Raw genomic sequence first — 14,115 nt, forward strand, 5'->3', positions numbered from 1 at the left:
CAGTGTGAGGTATGGGCGCTGCCTTGCAGATAAAATCTAGAGCTTATTTCCACGAAAACTCGCAGAGTGTAGTCTATCTCCAAAGCTATGTGTTTAAATTAGGCACATTTATGGAGGAAAAATCTGTCCGATTCTATTATGCATGAAGACAGAGGTACAAACTCCTGCCTCATGAAATCCTTATGCTGCACATGAGGAAGCAGAAATAATATAGGAAGAAAATTATCAATGTAGGCGTCCCATTTCTTTCCTAAGCATCTGCTATCAGGAAATCTCAGAGACAGGATACTGAGCTAGATTGATATCAGCCTGACCCAGTGGGGCTCATTCTTATGTTCTATTTATTTATCTAAGGGTGGGGAGGGAGCTATTAGCTCACATTTACTCTGAATGTGTTCTTTTGATTTTGAATGAGCGATAACTTTGCTTAACATTACCATGGAGAAAGAGACTTTGTCAAGAAGATGAAGGAAGGTTGTGAATTAACATGCTTCATCACCCCACTCAAGAGGCTCAGGAGCCCAACACTGTATCCTCTAGCTCTTCAACAGCACTGGCAAAACTATTTTCCAAACTTGGCAGGTTGAAAACTGTTATATTTGAAAATGATTAGAGCTTGTTTGTCTTAGCTGTTAGAGAGACACCAGCGCAAGAGCCTGAAAATCATTGAGCAAGCTAGTCTATGGGTCTGACAGCGTATGGTTGATCTGACACTTTACAGATGCATACTGTGTGACAGCTGCAATGAATCAGGTTATTAGAGGGACTTTCTGCTCCCTAAAGCTTATTTACTCCTGCCTTTCTCAAAAGGGAAGTGGGGAAGTGTAAAGTGTATCAATGAGATAAAGGAGAGTGCCCGAAGCCAGACAAACCAAAACATTTAGAGATTCTGCTAATGCTGTGAAGATGAAAGGAATCCCCAAATAAAAAGGAGCCAGAGACATATTTAGCAGAGCCTCATTCCTAAACAGCCAATTGGATGTAGGCAGGAAGGTCTCCACGCACATCTGAGAAGTTGTTTTCCCTTATAAAGTAATGGCTTGTAATGTTATGAGTAAAGAGGTTACTTTATTCCCAGTTTTCTATAGCAGTTGGGATAAGACTGCAGCTTCTGCCCTCCTTTACCAAAAAAGTATGGCATCTACGAGCTGGTGCGTGGCCTCTGAGCTGGCATTCTTCGGGCCAGCTGCAGCCCATTTCCTAGGCGGGGTGGCTACACAGCTCTGCTGTGAGGTCCCAAGCACATTTTCTGTCCATACAACAATCTGCACAAGTTACTGAAAACCAAAGAACTTGTCTTAAGGAACATGTAGCTAAGAGTTTTCACTGGTGTCTTGAAAAATGCTTGGGAGCTTTGCTGATACGACTGTAAAGAGAACAGGGGAAAAAGGTATGAAAGAAAGGCAAAATTACTTTTTCTGCTTATTTTCCTTTCTCTGATCATACTCTGGACATGCTCCTGTGATGGACATGGCAAAAGGGTTTAGCATGGACAAACAGAGAAGTTCTCAGGGGGAGCCAAATAAAAACCATAGTTTTTGGCTACAGATACAGTGAAAGAACTAGAACCTCAGGGTGTAGAGACACTGGGCAAATTGTGCTGTGGCGGTTTCTATATGAATGAGCGGGATAAATACTGAAAGATAGGCAGCAGAAAGTGGTGATGGAAGTGACCTCCAGAGGGAAAGCTAAACTACTTTCAGGAATGGTGTTGTAGTCTTTTTCTTGCAAAAAGTTACGCATATATTTGGGCTACACTGTTACATGTCCATAGAGGAAGGTTCAGAGGTTTGATCCCCAGCATTTAGGCTTGGTTCTCAGAAGGCTTGTTCTGTTCAGTTGTCTTCAGATTCTTATTCCTGTGTCATGTCAAGTATATTGTCCCTTTGCCCCTACCCCTCTGGCAATGACCTATGTTGCTGAGAAGAAAGGTGTAAACTACTGATGTAATTTTTTCCCTGTGTGTTTTTATCTGTGTGATCATAACTTGAGCATGGAATCACTAAAAAGAAAAAAAAATACCTATAATGTCCCTCGAGATGGACTGACCTAATTTCCTTGCATAGTTCACCTGTTTGCCTGCCTTCCTTCCTTCCTGCCCCAGGACCTTCCATAACGTAACCCACCGGCTGCACATAGCCCCGTCTCTAACAAATATTCTTCATATGGTAGATCCCTCTAAACAACTGGTTTTTCCTCTATCACCATATCAACAACTGCCTGCTCTGAATGAGACTCTGTATCAGCTGTATCTTTTTCACGAGCACCCTGAAAGACGGGATACCCACCACTTTGGTGCCCATGGCAGGCAAGGTTATATGTGGTCCCCACCCACATAACCATTCCTCGTAGCGGCTGAGGGGCTGCTGCTGCCATCATTGCCACCACCAGGAATTATGGTACACACCGGGCTAAGTTTACAGGAACTGTGATGAAGCTTAACAGACATATAAAGGTGTCTGTGGTACATCCATGGCCACTGCCTCCTATAATAGCCACAGAGGTCTCTTGGAGAAAGCTGTTGCCTGTATTTCTAGCTATGCTGAGGTGCAGTGTGAATGGTGTACCCATTCTACTGAAGGGTTGTTTACTTGGCTCTGCAATCTCATATTTGCTTTATGCACTACAGCATCATCACCAATAAGCTTTTTTCGGAGTGTGAACCTCTTCTCAATAAGGTGAAGAGGTTGGATTCTTTTGGATCTTTGTCCTAGTCTTGTTATTTCCAAGAAGTAGTAGATGATGCTTCTGAAAGCCTTGAGTTATGTTACCTGAGGTAATTGGTGTTTGTATCAAAATCAGGCACAATACTGTGGTGAAGGGTTCTGCTGAGCGAAATTCTCCTTCCCCTTGACCTGGGTTCCCTGATATAATACTATATGTTCTATGCAAGGTATATAATTTTTCTCAGCTGTGTTTTTGAGTGTTGTTTGAAAACAAAGAATTTGGTTTTGGCTATCCTTTGAGTGTCAGTTGGAGACACGCAAAAAAGAATCTGTTTATATCCTCTGTTGTAGGTTGCTTACCTTGGTGGGGTTTTTTCTTTTTTTTTTTTTTTTTTTTCCTAAGTATGCCTTGCCTGGGTGCTGGAAGTGAAATAATAAATAGCTTTTGCATGGCTCATGTTCCAACACTTCTTAGCTTCTGTTTCTGACCCTCAAAGGCAGTTACATTCCTTAAAAGTTCCTTTCCTTAAAAGTTAAATTCCTTTTGGCCTTCAATCCATAATTCTGCCTATCTGCTATCTCTACTAGCGGCCTAATCCTTACAATCTCTACATCAGAAAAACTCCCACTGTGGTTGTATGGGAGATTTTCTTGCATTAAGACTTACTCAATTAGGCAGCAAACACATGATGCTCCTCCCCATTGTAACAAGACTCACAAAGCAAGGATCTCACTTGGATTCTCACATCTTTCTTGGCTTGTGTACATAGAGCAGTTTTGAACTTGTAATGGTTACGTATTGGAGTTGAGACATGCTGATTTCTGGTCTTTGGTAGAAACTTAATGACAAAATATTGTTGACTATGAAAGAGCTGCTTCACTAGAATCATCCTGTCCAGGGAACAGCTGGCTACAGCTGTAAAAATCCAGTCCTGTGCTGAAAATAGCTTGTACAGTGAGAACCCTTGATTTATTCGCTAAAAATATGTCCAATGGAAAAGCTAGAGGGGTTATAAAATTTAACAACTTTATCATGAACAGTTTGAGATGAGTGTATGACAGTCCAGACTTGTGGCCGTCAATGGAGTAGCACTAGGGTGAAGTTGGCCCGCAGGTCCTAGAGTTCTGAAAATAAGCTGACAGAGAAACAGAATGGATTCTAACCCATCATGGTCCAGAGAGGATCATAACAATCTTTTAACAAAACATTTTCATAACTTTCAAAGACTTCACTGTGAACCCTTTACAACAGCAGGTACTTTCTTCATCACCCTTAAGCCTATGGGCAATAGTTAGCATACAAGCAAAACGCTGAGCTTTTTAAGAGACTTTGTAGCAAAATTCAGCAGCTGCTTAGCTTGCCAGAAATATTTTCATTGTTTTTGTCAAAACCTTTAATGAAAACAAAGTGTTTCTTCAAAAATGCCTTCCCTATTGTAAATGACTGCTCTTCCAATTTATCTCTCTGCCTCTTGGATGTTACTATGGAGTCCTGGACCTCTCTTGTTTGAACACATGCTCCTCCTGCCAGAGGGTGTCTATTGTGGGCACACTCCGTCTCTCTGTATTGTAGCAACTCTCCTGAAGTTTTCAAGTGTTTATCTTGCACAGCTGAAAGTCTCCTCCTGTTTCATGAGCTCTACGCTGGAATGCAGTGGAAGAGACCCAGGGCCTGTGGCCACCCGGATTAGAGGTTTTTGTAATAAGGTCCCTATATGGTTTTGTTAGAAACTTCAGCTCTGTCTCTGTCTGTCTCTGCTCCTTGTTTGGGAGGCTAGTGGGAGGAGAAGAGCTGAAGGGGCTATATAACCTCCGAGCTTTCAGATCCAGAGTGCACCATCCCAGAGCAGCTATCCCCAGCCAAGCACTGTCAGGGTAAGTGGCACTGAACCAATAGCATGATTTACAGATTGCTGGAGGACTTCAATTAAATAATGTCAAATGGAAGCTATTCAGGAGGACGTACTGCTGGGCTGTAGTTTGCTTAAGCAAACTTACTTATTAGAGTTGAATTGATAAAATGCTTGTAGTATCTATACTGAGTTGTCTTTATTTTATAGCCCTTCTGAAAGGCAAAGAAAAGTTCTACCTGATGATTGTGCTGATTCCACCACCACTCCAGCAATTGTATAAAGACACAATCTCTGTAATGCCACAGCTGGAATTACAGCTATATTCATGTTTAAATGAGCCCGTGTGACCTTGGGGTGTTAGTCTGGGACAGAACAGAGTTCCTGAAGGGGTACGTAGTGGCATTTCTCAGCAGGTTTGCTTCAGTGCTGTTAACTCAGTGTTAGGTGACGTGAGTGTTTTGGGGAATGTGACTGTAAGAAGAGCTGGGAGTGTGCAAATTAGCAGTGTCTAATAGGATATGATAAGGATGCGTGTGTGTTCATCCTTGTCTCTATCTATATGAAACTACTGTTCTGTAAAATGCCAAATGTTTCATTAAGGAGCAGGCTACTCATGGCATTTCTTGTGAGGCTGGAGTTCTCTTAATAGCTTGTTGTGGAGATTGGAGAGGTGATTGGTTATCTTTAGATGCAAAGCAAGTAGAAGAAAGAGGCTAAATACTGTATTAATTACTTGGGAGAAAAATTTCCTTTCTTCCACAGTGCTGAGTGACATTTGCTGCTGTAAGATGTTGCTACTGCATGCTGTTGCAGTCCTGAGCTGTAACTCACTGGTTGCCAGCAGAGCGCCCTGTCTGAAATCATTCGGCTTTGATTTTTCAACTTTTTGTGCTTTATTACTAAATATGGTTTTCATTTAGAGTCCACTAAGCTCAGAAATGTAGCCTTTCCTGCCCCCTTCTTTCCCCTCCCCTAAGTGATTTTTGGCATTGCGTTAGCTGCATGGGTTTGAGCAAACCCCCTGACCTCGAACTCTGTTCCAAAAACAGACGGTTGAAAAGCCTATTTCCTAATTAGGAAATGGTTTGTCCAAGCCAGTCTGTTCATTCATGTTAGATAACAATTGTACTCCATTCAGTAAATGTTTGAATATAAAGAGCCCGTTTTCCCAGGAGTTTAATAAATACAAAAATCGCAACCTACTTTCCTCTCCCAATAATAATGATAACATATCTGGAGTACATCAAGTTAGGAATTCCCTGTTCTTGTCTTCTCCTGGGAGCTATGCCCACACAGCCTGCAGGAGCGGGGCTCGGGGCTGCCTGGCTGGGGAGAGATGGAGGATTTGGGAGAGCTGTCTGTGCTTGTTGCGTGTGCTGCAGAGGCTAAACAGATTGTGGGCTACTTTGCTCATCTGCCATGGCTCTCACTGACCCCATTCCCACTTTGTCCTGCGCTTCCAGTATTCCCGTGGCAGAAGGTTTTGGAGACTGCGTGCGGAGCCAGCTGGTCTGTGGATGACAGCTGTCTCCTTTAGCTGTTAACACATTGCGATTTGTTGAACTCTGCATGGAAGCCCGGGCTCAGAGCTGGCCAAGTGATTCCCTACCACACTATAAATTGCGAGCAAATAGTTCTTCTTGAGTCCTGCTATTCAGTGCTTGTTTCTGTAATTGACTTTAATACAAAGCCTTCAAAGCATTTTTATTACCCGTATTATCTTCCTGTTGCCAGAGGAGGAAAACAGTTTCTTTTTACTGAGACAAGGAGCCAACAGAAATTACTCTGCCGCTCTACAAATGCAGTTTATTAGCTGCTTTGAAATGATGATAGAGCATACGCTATGGCCTGTTTTTAAAACATATACTGTCCCTGACTTCGTCTGAAAGGCGGGTTATTTTTTCTAAGTGACTATGGGAGGCCTGGAAAAGGCTTCTTTTTTTTTTTTTTTTTTTTTTTTTTCCTTCCCTTTTTAATTGGCAACAAGTCTTCTCTTTTAAAAGGTTAAATGTAAACTTAATTGGCCATCTTCACCCAGTGGGTCAATATCTGCATCAGGAAAACACCCCTGGTACATGCATAGCATTTAATGTGGTTAGGTTTTGGGAAGCCCAAGGCTGAATGGGGAAGACTGACGTGCTCTTACCTTTGTCAGCTTTCCACATGTGCCAGGATTTTGTCAGGGTGATAGAAAAGAGGGGGAAAGTTGTGCTGAATCCGATGCGAAGGGGTCTTTGTTTTTGCAGCTGTCTGTCCAGCGTTCTCTTTTATCTCCCACCCACCCCCAACTGTGAAACTGTGACCAAATTTAGATAAACATTTGCTGCTCTCTGCTCTGTCTGCCCATGCCGCAGGACTGGAAGTCTCCTTTGGAATCCCCTGGATAATCTCTAGTGCATACAGCCCTCCGGCAGATGTGGTTGAAACCTCTCCTGCTTTCCAAAGGAAGCCCATTCCCTCGTATGGCACCGGAAGCCTTGTGATTGCCAAACCGGTGCCATACCTCTCTTTGATGGTGCTGGTTGCTTTCATACAGCCATCTCAAGGGTCTTCAAGGGTGGGTCTGCTACCTGAATATGTTGTTTTTTAAAAAATTCTTTCCTGCTGTTTTCATAGAGCCATTTTCTGTCTGGAGGGCCTGAGGACATTGACGTAGAAGATGTGTGAAGAAGAGGACAGCACCGCCCTTGTTTGTGACAATGGGTCAGGGCTCTGTAAAGCTGGCTTCGCTGGGGATGATGCTCCAAGAGCAGTTTTCCCATCCATTGTGGGTCGTCCCAGGCACCAGGTGATGAATTGCTTTGGTTATTCCATACTGGGCTTGTTGAAGGCTTTGCTGCCCTGTCCCCAGCCCTCCACCCCAGGGCCACCCTTTCCTGTGTCTGGGGCGCGTCTGTGTGATCTGTGTCACACAGTATTTGCAGGCAAAATGACTCCAGTAGTGCACTCACCTGAGTCAAAGAAGGTCTCTTGCCTTGTGGAAGGAATCCTTCTAAAATTTTTCACTGCCTTCTATGCCCTCTTTTCCCTGGCCCTTAATTTTGGATCACCCAGAGAACTTGGTGAGTAAAGCTAGTTTAAAAAAAAAACCCGAAGTAAAAAAGCCCAATACAGAAGTATCTGGAAATTTTGACTGCCCTAAAAGCTGATGATAGGGGATGTGTGGACAACTAAAGGAGGAAGGAGTTTTCAGTCAGGTTCCTATTACCCTTCCTGACTTTATTCATTTAGCTGTATCACAAATGGGCATCTGTCTAGGGTTGAGTTTCCTTAGCTTCAAGGTTTACGTTTGAGTATGTGATACATTCCACTCAATTTTAATAGTTTGCAAAATACATTTATTATCTGAGCTGTTAAATATAGAGAGTTTCTGAGTCAGATCATCATTGGTATGAACTAGAGCAGCTTGGCTAGGTCACAACAAACTAATCCACCTCGTTAGCAAATCCACCTAATTGCTTCTATGCCATCTGAAGCTGTGGTGAAGTAGAAAGAGGTAAACTGCTTGTAAGATGCAGCACTTTATATGCCCAGAAAATGCATTTTAAGTTCTTCAGGGCTGGAGAAATGCCTGCCTTTCAGTATAGCAGCTGGGGCTGGAGGTCTAATTGAGGACTCTGGGCATTACCATAATTAAAAAAATATGTTCAAATGTCAGCTTCTGTAGATGGTGTGAATGGTATTAATTGCTCAAGATCAAGCCATACAGTCACAGTGGAAACAAATACAGATTTCTAGAACTTTTCTTTCTTGATTACATATCACAGATAGTATTAGTCCCCTGAAGGAAGGATCATTCCATTAAAAATTGCAAATCCAGGTTGCCTATTTTTAAGACAGAGAGTTAAAGATGCCAAAGTTTGTAGTGTGTAATGACTAAGTTATGGTAAGAGTATTACGCACTCGAGGTGTCCTATTATACTATTTTTTTCTCCAGTATTTCTGACTTTAACATAGAGACTAGTGTATATCCAGAGTATTTTCCAGCTTCTGGTATACAGACCATTTCTACAGAATCCATGAAAATACCCAACAAGAAGCCTGTACCACTAGATTTGAATTGTCTGTCTCTAATGACAATATTGTATTGTTGAAAAAGAAGAATGAAAGATGTTGAGATTTAAGCTATGGGAAATGTAAAATGTGTATTGCTCCATCTTGACCCTTAGATGGCACAACATCACTTTCTACTTTAACTCTATTTTGTTATAGTTTAGCAGACAGTTCATCCTTAAACAATAATGAACATTAAAACAACCCTATTTTTCCACTTTATCTTGATGCATTTAATGTTTTACTTGTGTTCATGGAAACATGAACTCCAGAGATCTAAGTAAACTAAAAATTTTATTTTGTGACTTGAAGAGCAACAGGTAATTCTCCATTCATGAGTATTTGTGAAGTTATTTTGTAACAAGTATAACTGGCAACTGGGTTTCTTTCACAGCTAATGTTCTATCTACTTTGCGACACCTATCCCTGAAACACTAACTCCATTTGTGTTATTTTATAGGGTGTGATGGTTGGTATGGGTCAAAAAGACAGCTATGTAGGTGACGAGGCTCAAAGCAAGAGAGGAATCCTGACCTTGAAATACCCCATAGAACACGGCATCATTACAAACTGGGATGACATGGAGAAGGTATTTCAGCTTTGAAAAGTTGATGTGTATCACTGGTAAACACAACTACTTGAACCAAATATTTACAGAATACCCACTAAACTTTAGATGAAAGTGTCATGCTATCAAGTATGGTTTAATGAGAAGCTTGTTAACAACAAAGGTTAATTTGCATCTAAAGTTGAAGTATCACTAGGAGTACATCAAAATAGTTATTGGGAGTTCTTTTACTCCAGTGTGTTCTATGCCTTTGCTAATTACTGGAGGAGGGGGGGAAGGAAAGAAAAGGAATATCCTCAATTTGCTTATAAGGAAATGGAATTTAAGAAGGTTCCTTTCTGAAAAAAAAAACAAAGCATGTATGCATTTCTGATGTGAAGGGCACTGTTTACACACATACTTTTTAATGCTTGAAAGATTAGTAATATTGCAGTGCAATGCATCCATTTCAGAGCCAGTATTTCGATGAAAGGATGCCAGAACCATGTTTATAGTCTTAGGCTGTACAGCTGATATAATTTCTAAGATGGTATCACTATTTAATGTTGTGCTGTGGAAATAGGGCTATTTGGAAGAGTCGGGATATCACGACACACTGCAAGTGTGTGGAGCCACGCAGGACTTTGACTCTCATAACATTGTAGGTTTTAATTGGAAGCAAAACCTTTCAGATGCCTGACTTATCAACTGCTCCCTAATAACCACCAGCTGGAAACCAAGCTTAGAAAAAACTTCTTGGCCTTCAGAAAGTCTCTGGTGGTTTTACTCCTTATTGGTGTATTAACCTCCTCATTGAGGTCTTCTTGGCCTCAGATTTTTGTAGACGGTAAGAATGAGTTGTGTATAGGTGTTAAACACAAGTTGACTTTCAGCCTCACAAACCATTTGTCTTCCTTTCTTTTTATGAATTCTTGGGCTGGCCTCTACAAACCAAAAGACTAAACTGTCTTCAAGAGACCCATTATCTATTAAACTCTACTGTATAGGTCTGCATATGTTCTAGAGCTGTTCTGGAACTGTTTCACTCTCAGTCATTATTGAAATAGTGTTGCTGAACCAAGTCTGTCCTGCTGTGTCTCTTCTACTGTAAGAACAACACATTTATTTTCATTAACTTACATGTCCTTAAAATAAGTCATACATTACTAGCAGTAAAACCTGAGGCTAGTGCTTTTCTTTCTACAATTACTTTTGTAATCTCTATGAAGGCAATAAGAACAAGTGCATGAGAAACATTACTAGCCTGTCTCTAGGGCTGTAAGCAGAGTGCTGGAGCACAGTACCTGTCTGGAAGTGATTCTGAGTTCTTTCCTTTGGCTTCTCCTGTTGTCCTCAGATCTGGCATCACTCTTTCTATAATGAGCTCCGTGTTGCACCTGAAGAACACCCAACTCTGTTGACTGAAGCACCACTGAATCCCAAAGCCAACCGGGAGAAGATGACCCAGGTAAGCTCTCGCTAAAGCTATGGAATAATTCCATCTTTGTGAATTCAACAGGGTGTGAACTTCATAATTTCAGTTAGTCATGATGTCCAGTAGTTTCTCTCTCTTAGTTGTGGAAGATGGAAAATTCATAGCGACCACTATGCATATTATTACATTTACCTTAGAAAATCGGTGTATCCACTTTGAATGTGAGTCCTTCAGTCTATGTTTTATGTCTTCTTATCTGTTTTTATGCCCAGGCCTATTACAAAATTATATTTAATATATGCATGTGTCTATATTTGTACATTAAAGATATAGGCCAGATACAGGGAGATGTCTTATAGGACAATTATTTTTTCGATTTAGATTTTGTATCTTCATTCCTTGTTATTACCAAGAAACATGGAAATCTTCTCCCTCTCTTTCAGTAAATTGCTTCAACTAAGCTAAAACCCCTAGTGTTAAGGCAATGATTTTAATTGCATTTCAGATTATGTTCGAGACTTTCAATGTGCCAGCCATGTATGTAGCTATTCAAGCCGTTCTGTCCCTCTATGCTTCTGGACGTACCACAGGTAGGCCTCTGGGGAACACGACACAGATGTTGGAAATAGTTTAATGTGTTGATGTGCACCTGGGAATGAATCGTGTGTTATCTTCTCAAAGGGATTGTGCTTGACTCTGGGGATGGTGTCACCCACAATGTGCCAATTTATGAAGGCTATGCCCTGCCGCATGCCATCATGCGTCTGGATCTGGCTGGCCGTGACCTGACAGACTACCTCATGAAAATCCTGACGGAACGTGGATACTCCTTTGTGACCACAGGTAAGGACACGCTGCTGACTGAGGAGGAGAGTTGTTTAATGTGCAATGTTTCCAGTGGCCTTAGAAGGACTGGCAGCAGTTCTGTTGTTGAGTGGACACAAGAAGGAATCTAACAGAAAAGTCCCCTACAAGACTAGCAGAGGATTTGTTTAAAAAATGGGGAGGGTGTGAGGGTGTTGGAGGATGAAAGGGAACAACCTGTCGCGTGTCTGGGTCCTTCCTGAGTGCCATTCTAAGGACTGAATCTTCTTGACAGCGGAGCGTGAAATTGTCCGAGACATCAAGGAGAAGCTGTGTTACGTGGCCCTGGACTTTGAAAATGAGATGGCCACTGCTGCCTCTTCCTCCTCTCTGGAAAAAAGCTATGAGCTTCCTGATGGTCAGGTGATCACCATTGGAAACGAACGCTTCCGCTGCCCAGAGACCCTCTTCCAGCCATCTTTCATTGGTAGGTTGAATGATTGTTCTGCCTTGGTAAACTACACGTAAATATCAAGTCCCTATTTTCTTTTGATTGTGTCCCATTGCGAACTCACTCAGACCTATACACAAGTATGCCCTAGCACCCATTATAAAATCATCCTTTAGAACAGCACTATTAATATGGTGGGAGGAACTTCATGTCAAACAATAAGGCAAGATGCTTTCCCAAAATAAACCCTAAATGTTTATTCCTGGCTTCTGGTAGTATGTTGTGCAGTTGGCTACTACGAGAAGCGTGGCTACAAAGCCACTTTTCTAAGTAGTGTGAGGATTGTAGATTGAATGTGCTTGCAGGGAGGTGGCATGGCAGGGCAAAGCACTACTTTTATTTTTCAAAAAGGCTGCTCCAAATCCTGAATCCATGGTTCATCAACTTTGCAGAGCAAAGCCAACACAATGCATGCTAAACAGCCACCAAGGTAGACTTGCAACAAGGTCACACAGAAATCCAGTGTCAGTTCTGCCAATTGGCAGGATTTCAGCTCAGAAATAGATGAAGTAGTTGCACACTTAGAGGTATTAGGCCGTATTTTGACTGTTCTGTCTCTGAGCTGGCTCAATTTAAAAAAAAAAAAAAAAAAAAAGAAAAAAAAGAAAAAAGAAAACAAATTATTCCAAGACCTTATAAGGAATTCTTAGGACGTTTGAGATTGCCCGCAAAAGCCTAGTGGAAACTTTATTATTCCACACCCCCAGCTTGCTTTTTAAGGAGGAGTTGAGTGCGTAATGGGGAGAGGAGGGCTGAACACCAAGGAACTCCTAAGCAAATAATTTAGCCAGCTGCAGAATGAGTTCCCAGATTTCCACCGCTGTCTTCCAAAGGAAACTAAAATTCACGTTGTCAGTTCTGTGTTAACCATTTTAAGTCTCTGTATGGAGTTACTTCCTCAGTGTTCTTCTGTGACTTCCCTAGGCATGGAGTCTGCTGGCATTCATGAAACCACTTACAACAGCATCATGAAGTGCGATATAGACATCAGGAAGGATCTTTATGCTAACAACGTGCTGTCTGGAGGCACTACAATGTATCCGGGTATTGCAGACAGGATGCAGAAGGAAATAACTGCTTTGGCTCCCAGCACTATGAAGATCAAGGTATGGCGCAATTATTTCTAGACTATTTGAGTTGGCATGTACAAAGTCCTCAAAATCTAATTAAACATAGCAACACTTTACAAAGTAAGTGCTTTGCACACATTCTGAATCGCGTCTGTACCTTCTAGCAAATAATCACCAGCTGGTAACTTTGCTGCTGGAAAAAGAGGGCCTTCTCTCCTCCCATTTCCTTGTTCATGGTGAATTCTGCAAACTGGACCCAGCAGCATACATTTTCTGCTGGGGCTACGTGTGACCTTCTTCAGCCCTTTTTGGCTGATGAGGATGGGAGAGAGGAAATGCTGGTTTTGTCCTTGGCCTACAAATTCAGAAAAGAAAGTCTCTGACAAGCCAATCTTCCTTCTGCTGCCTCAAATCTTCAGTTCTTTGCTTTGCAAACATTTTATCAGCTATACCAGTAAGAGGGCTCCACAGGTCACTTGTTTTTCCAAGCCCTCCTGGGATATCATTATATGTTCCCAGAGCAATTATATCCCTTTTTCTTGTATGCAGTCATGAATACACGAATGTACCACTCTTACTGGGCAGACTGACTCAGGCGGAGAAATTGGGAATTTAGACTTAAATAACAACTTTTTAACTTTACTGTTTGCAGCAATGGCTGACTAATGCCAGGGATGACACTAGCACATAGATACAGTGCTTTTGTTAATATCAATTATCATGGCTTTAATATTTTTTTACAAAAAATGTATTTTATTCACAGTGGACAGTTGTACTTAATGTGTTTATTTCTTAAACAGATCATTGCTCCTCCTGAACGTAAGTACTCCGTCTGGATTGGAGGCTCTATTCTTGCCTCCCTGTCTACTTTCCAGCAGATGTGGATCAGCAAACAGGAGTACGATGAAGCTGGCCCATCCATTGTTCACCGCAAATGCTTTTAAATTGCTTTATCTTTATATGTCTCAGTGTATTACTGTGAATGTATTCAGGAAAATACATTCTTATCATTTCATTCTTTCATTCCATAAATCCTTCATCGTAATGACTCTAATTAATTGGATACTATGTATTTTTTTTTTTGGAATAAATTTTAAATATGCTATGAAATTGCTGCTCCTATTTAAAAAAACCCAAACAAACGCATTTGTGGAGGTACCATTACAGCTGGTTTGA

General features: G+C 41.5%; 1 protein-coding gene across 2 annotated transcripts; it reads left to right on the top strand.

The window, feature by feature from the left end:
* The first annotated feature begins 4,499 nt into the window (after nt 1-4,499).
* Nucleotides 4,500-14,049, top strand: ACTA2 (actin, alpha 2, smooth muscle, aorta). Of its 2 annotated transcripts, XM_009888702.1 has the most exons (9): nt 4,500-4,541; nt 7,136-7,307; nt 9,033-9,161; nt 10,477-10,587; nt 11,060-11,144; nt 11,236-11,397; nt 11,654-11,845; nt 12,794-12,975; nt 13,740-14,049. In XM_009888702.1, the coding sequence occupies exons 2-9, from the start codon at nt 7,179-7,181 to the stop codon at nt 13,881-13,883; spliced, it is 1,134 nt and encodes a 377-aa protein (XP_009887004.1). In that variant the 5' UTR covers nt 4,500-4,541; nt 7,136-7,178; the 3' UTR covers nt 13,884-14,049. The 2 variants fall into 2 exon arrangements, with proteins under 2 accessions (XP_009887004.1, XP_009887006.1); XM_009888704.1 differs by lacking the exons at nt 4,500-4,541; nt 9,033-9,161 and having other exon boundaries at nt 7,179-7,307.
* The last annotated feature ends 66 nt before the right edge of the window (nt 14,050-14,115 follow it).

Source organism: Charadrius vociferus, unplaced genomic scaffold (genome assembly GCF_000708025.1).
Source record: "Charadrius vociferus isolate BGI_N301 unplaced genomic scaffold, ASM70802v2 scaffold436, whole genome shotgun sequence".
Taxonomy (NCBI): Eukaryota; Metazoa; Chordata; class Aves; order Charadriiformes; family Charadriidae; genus Charadrius; species Charadrius vociferus.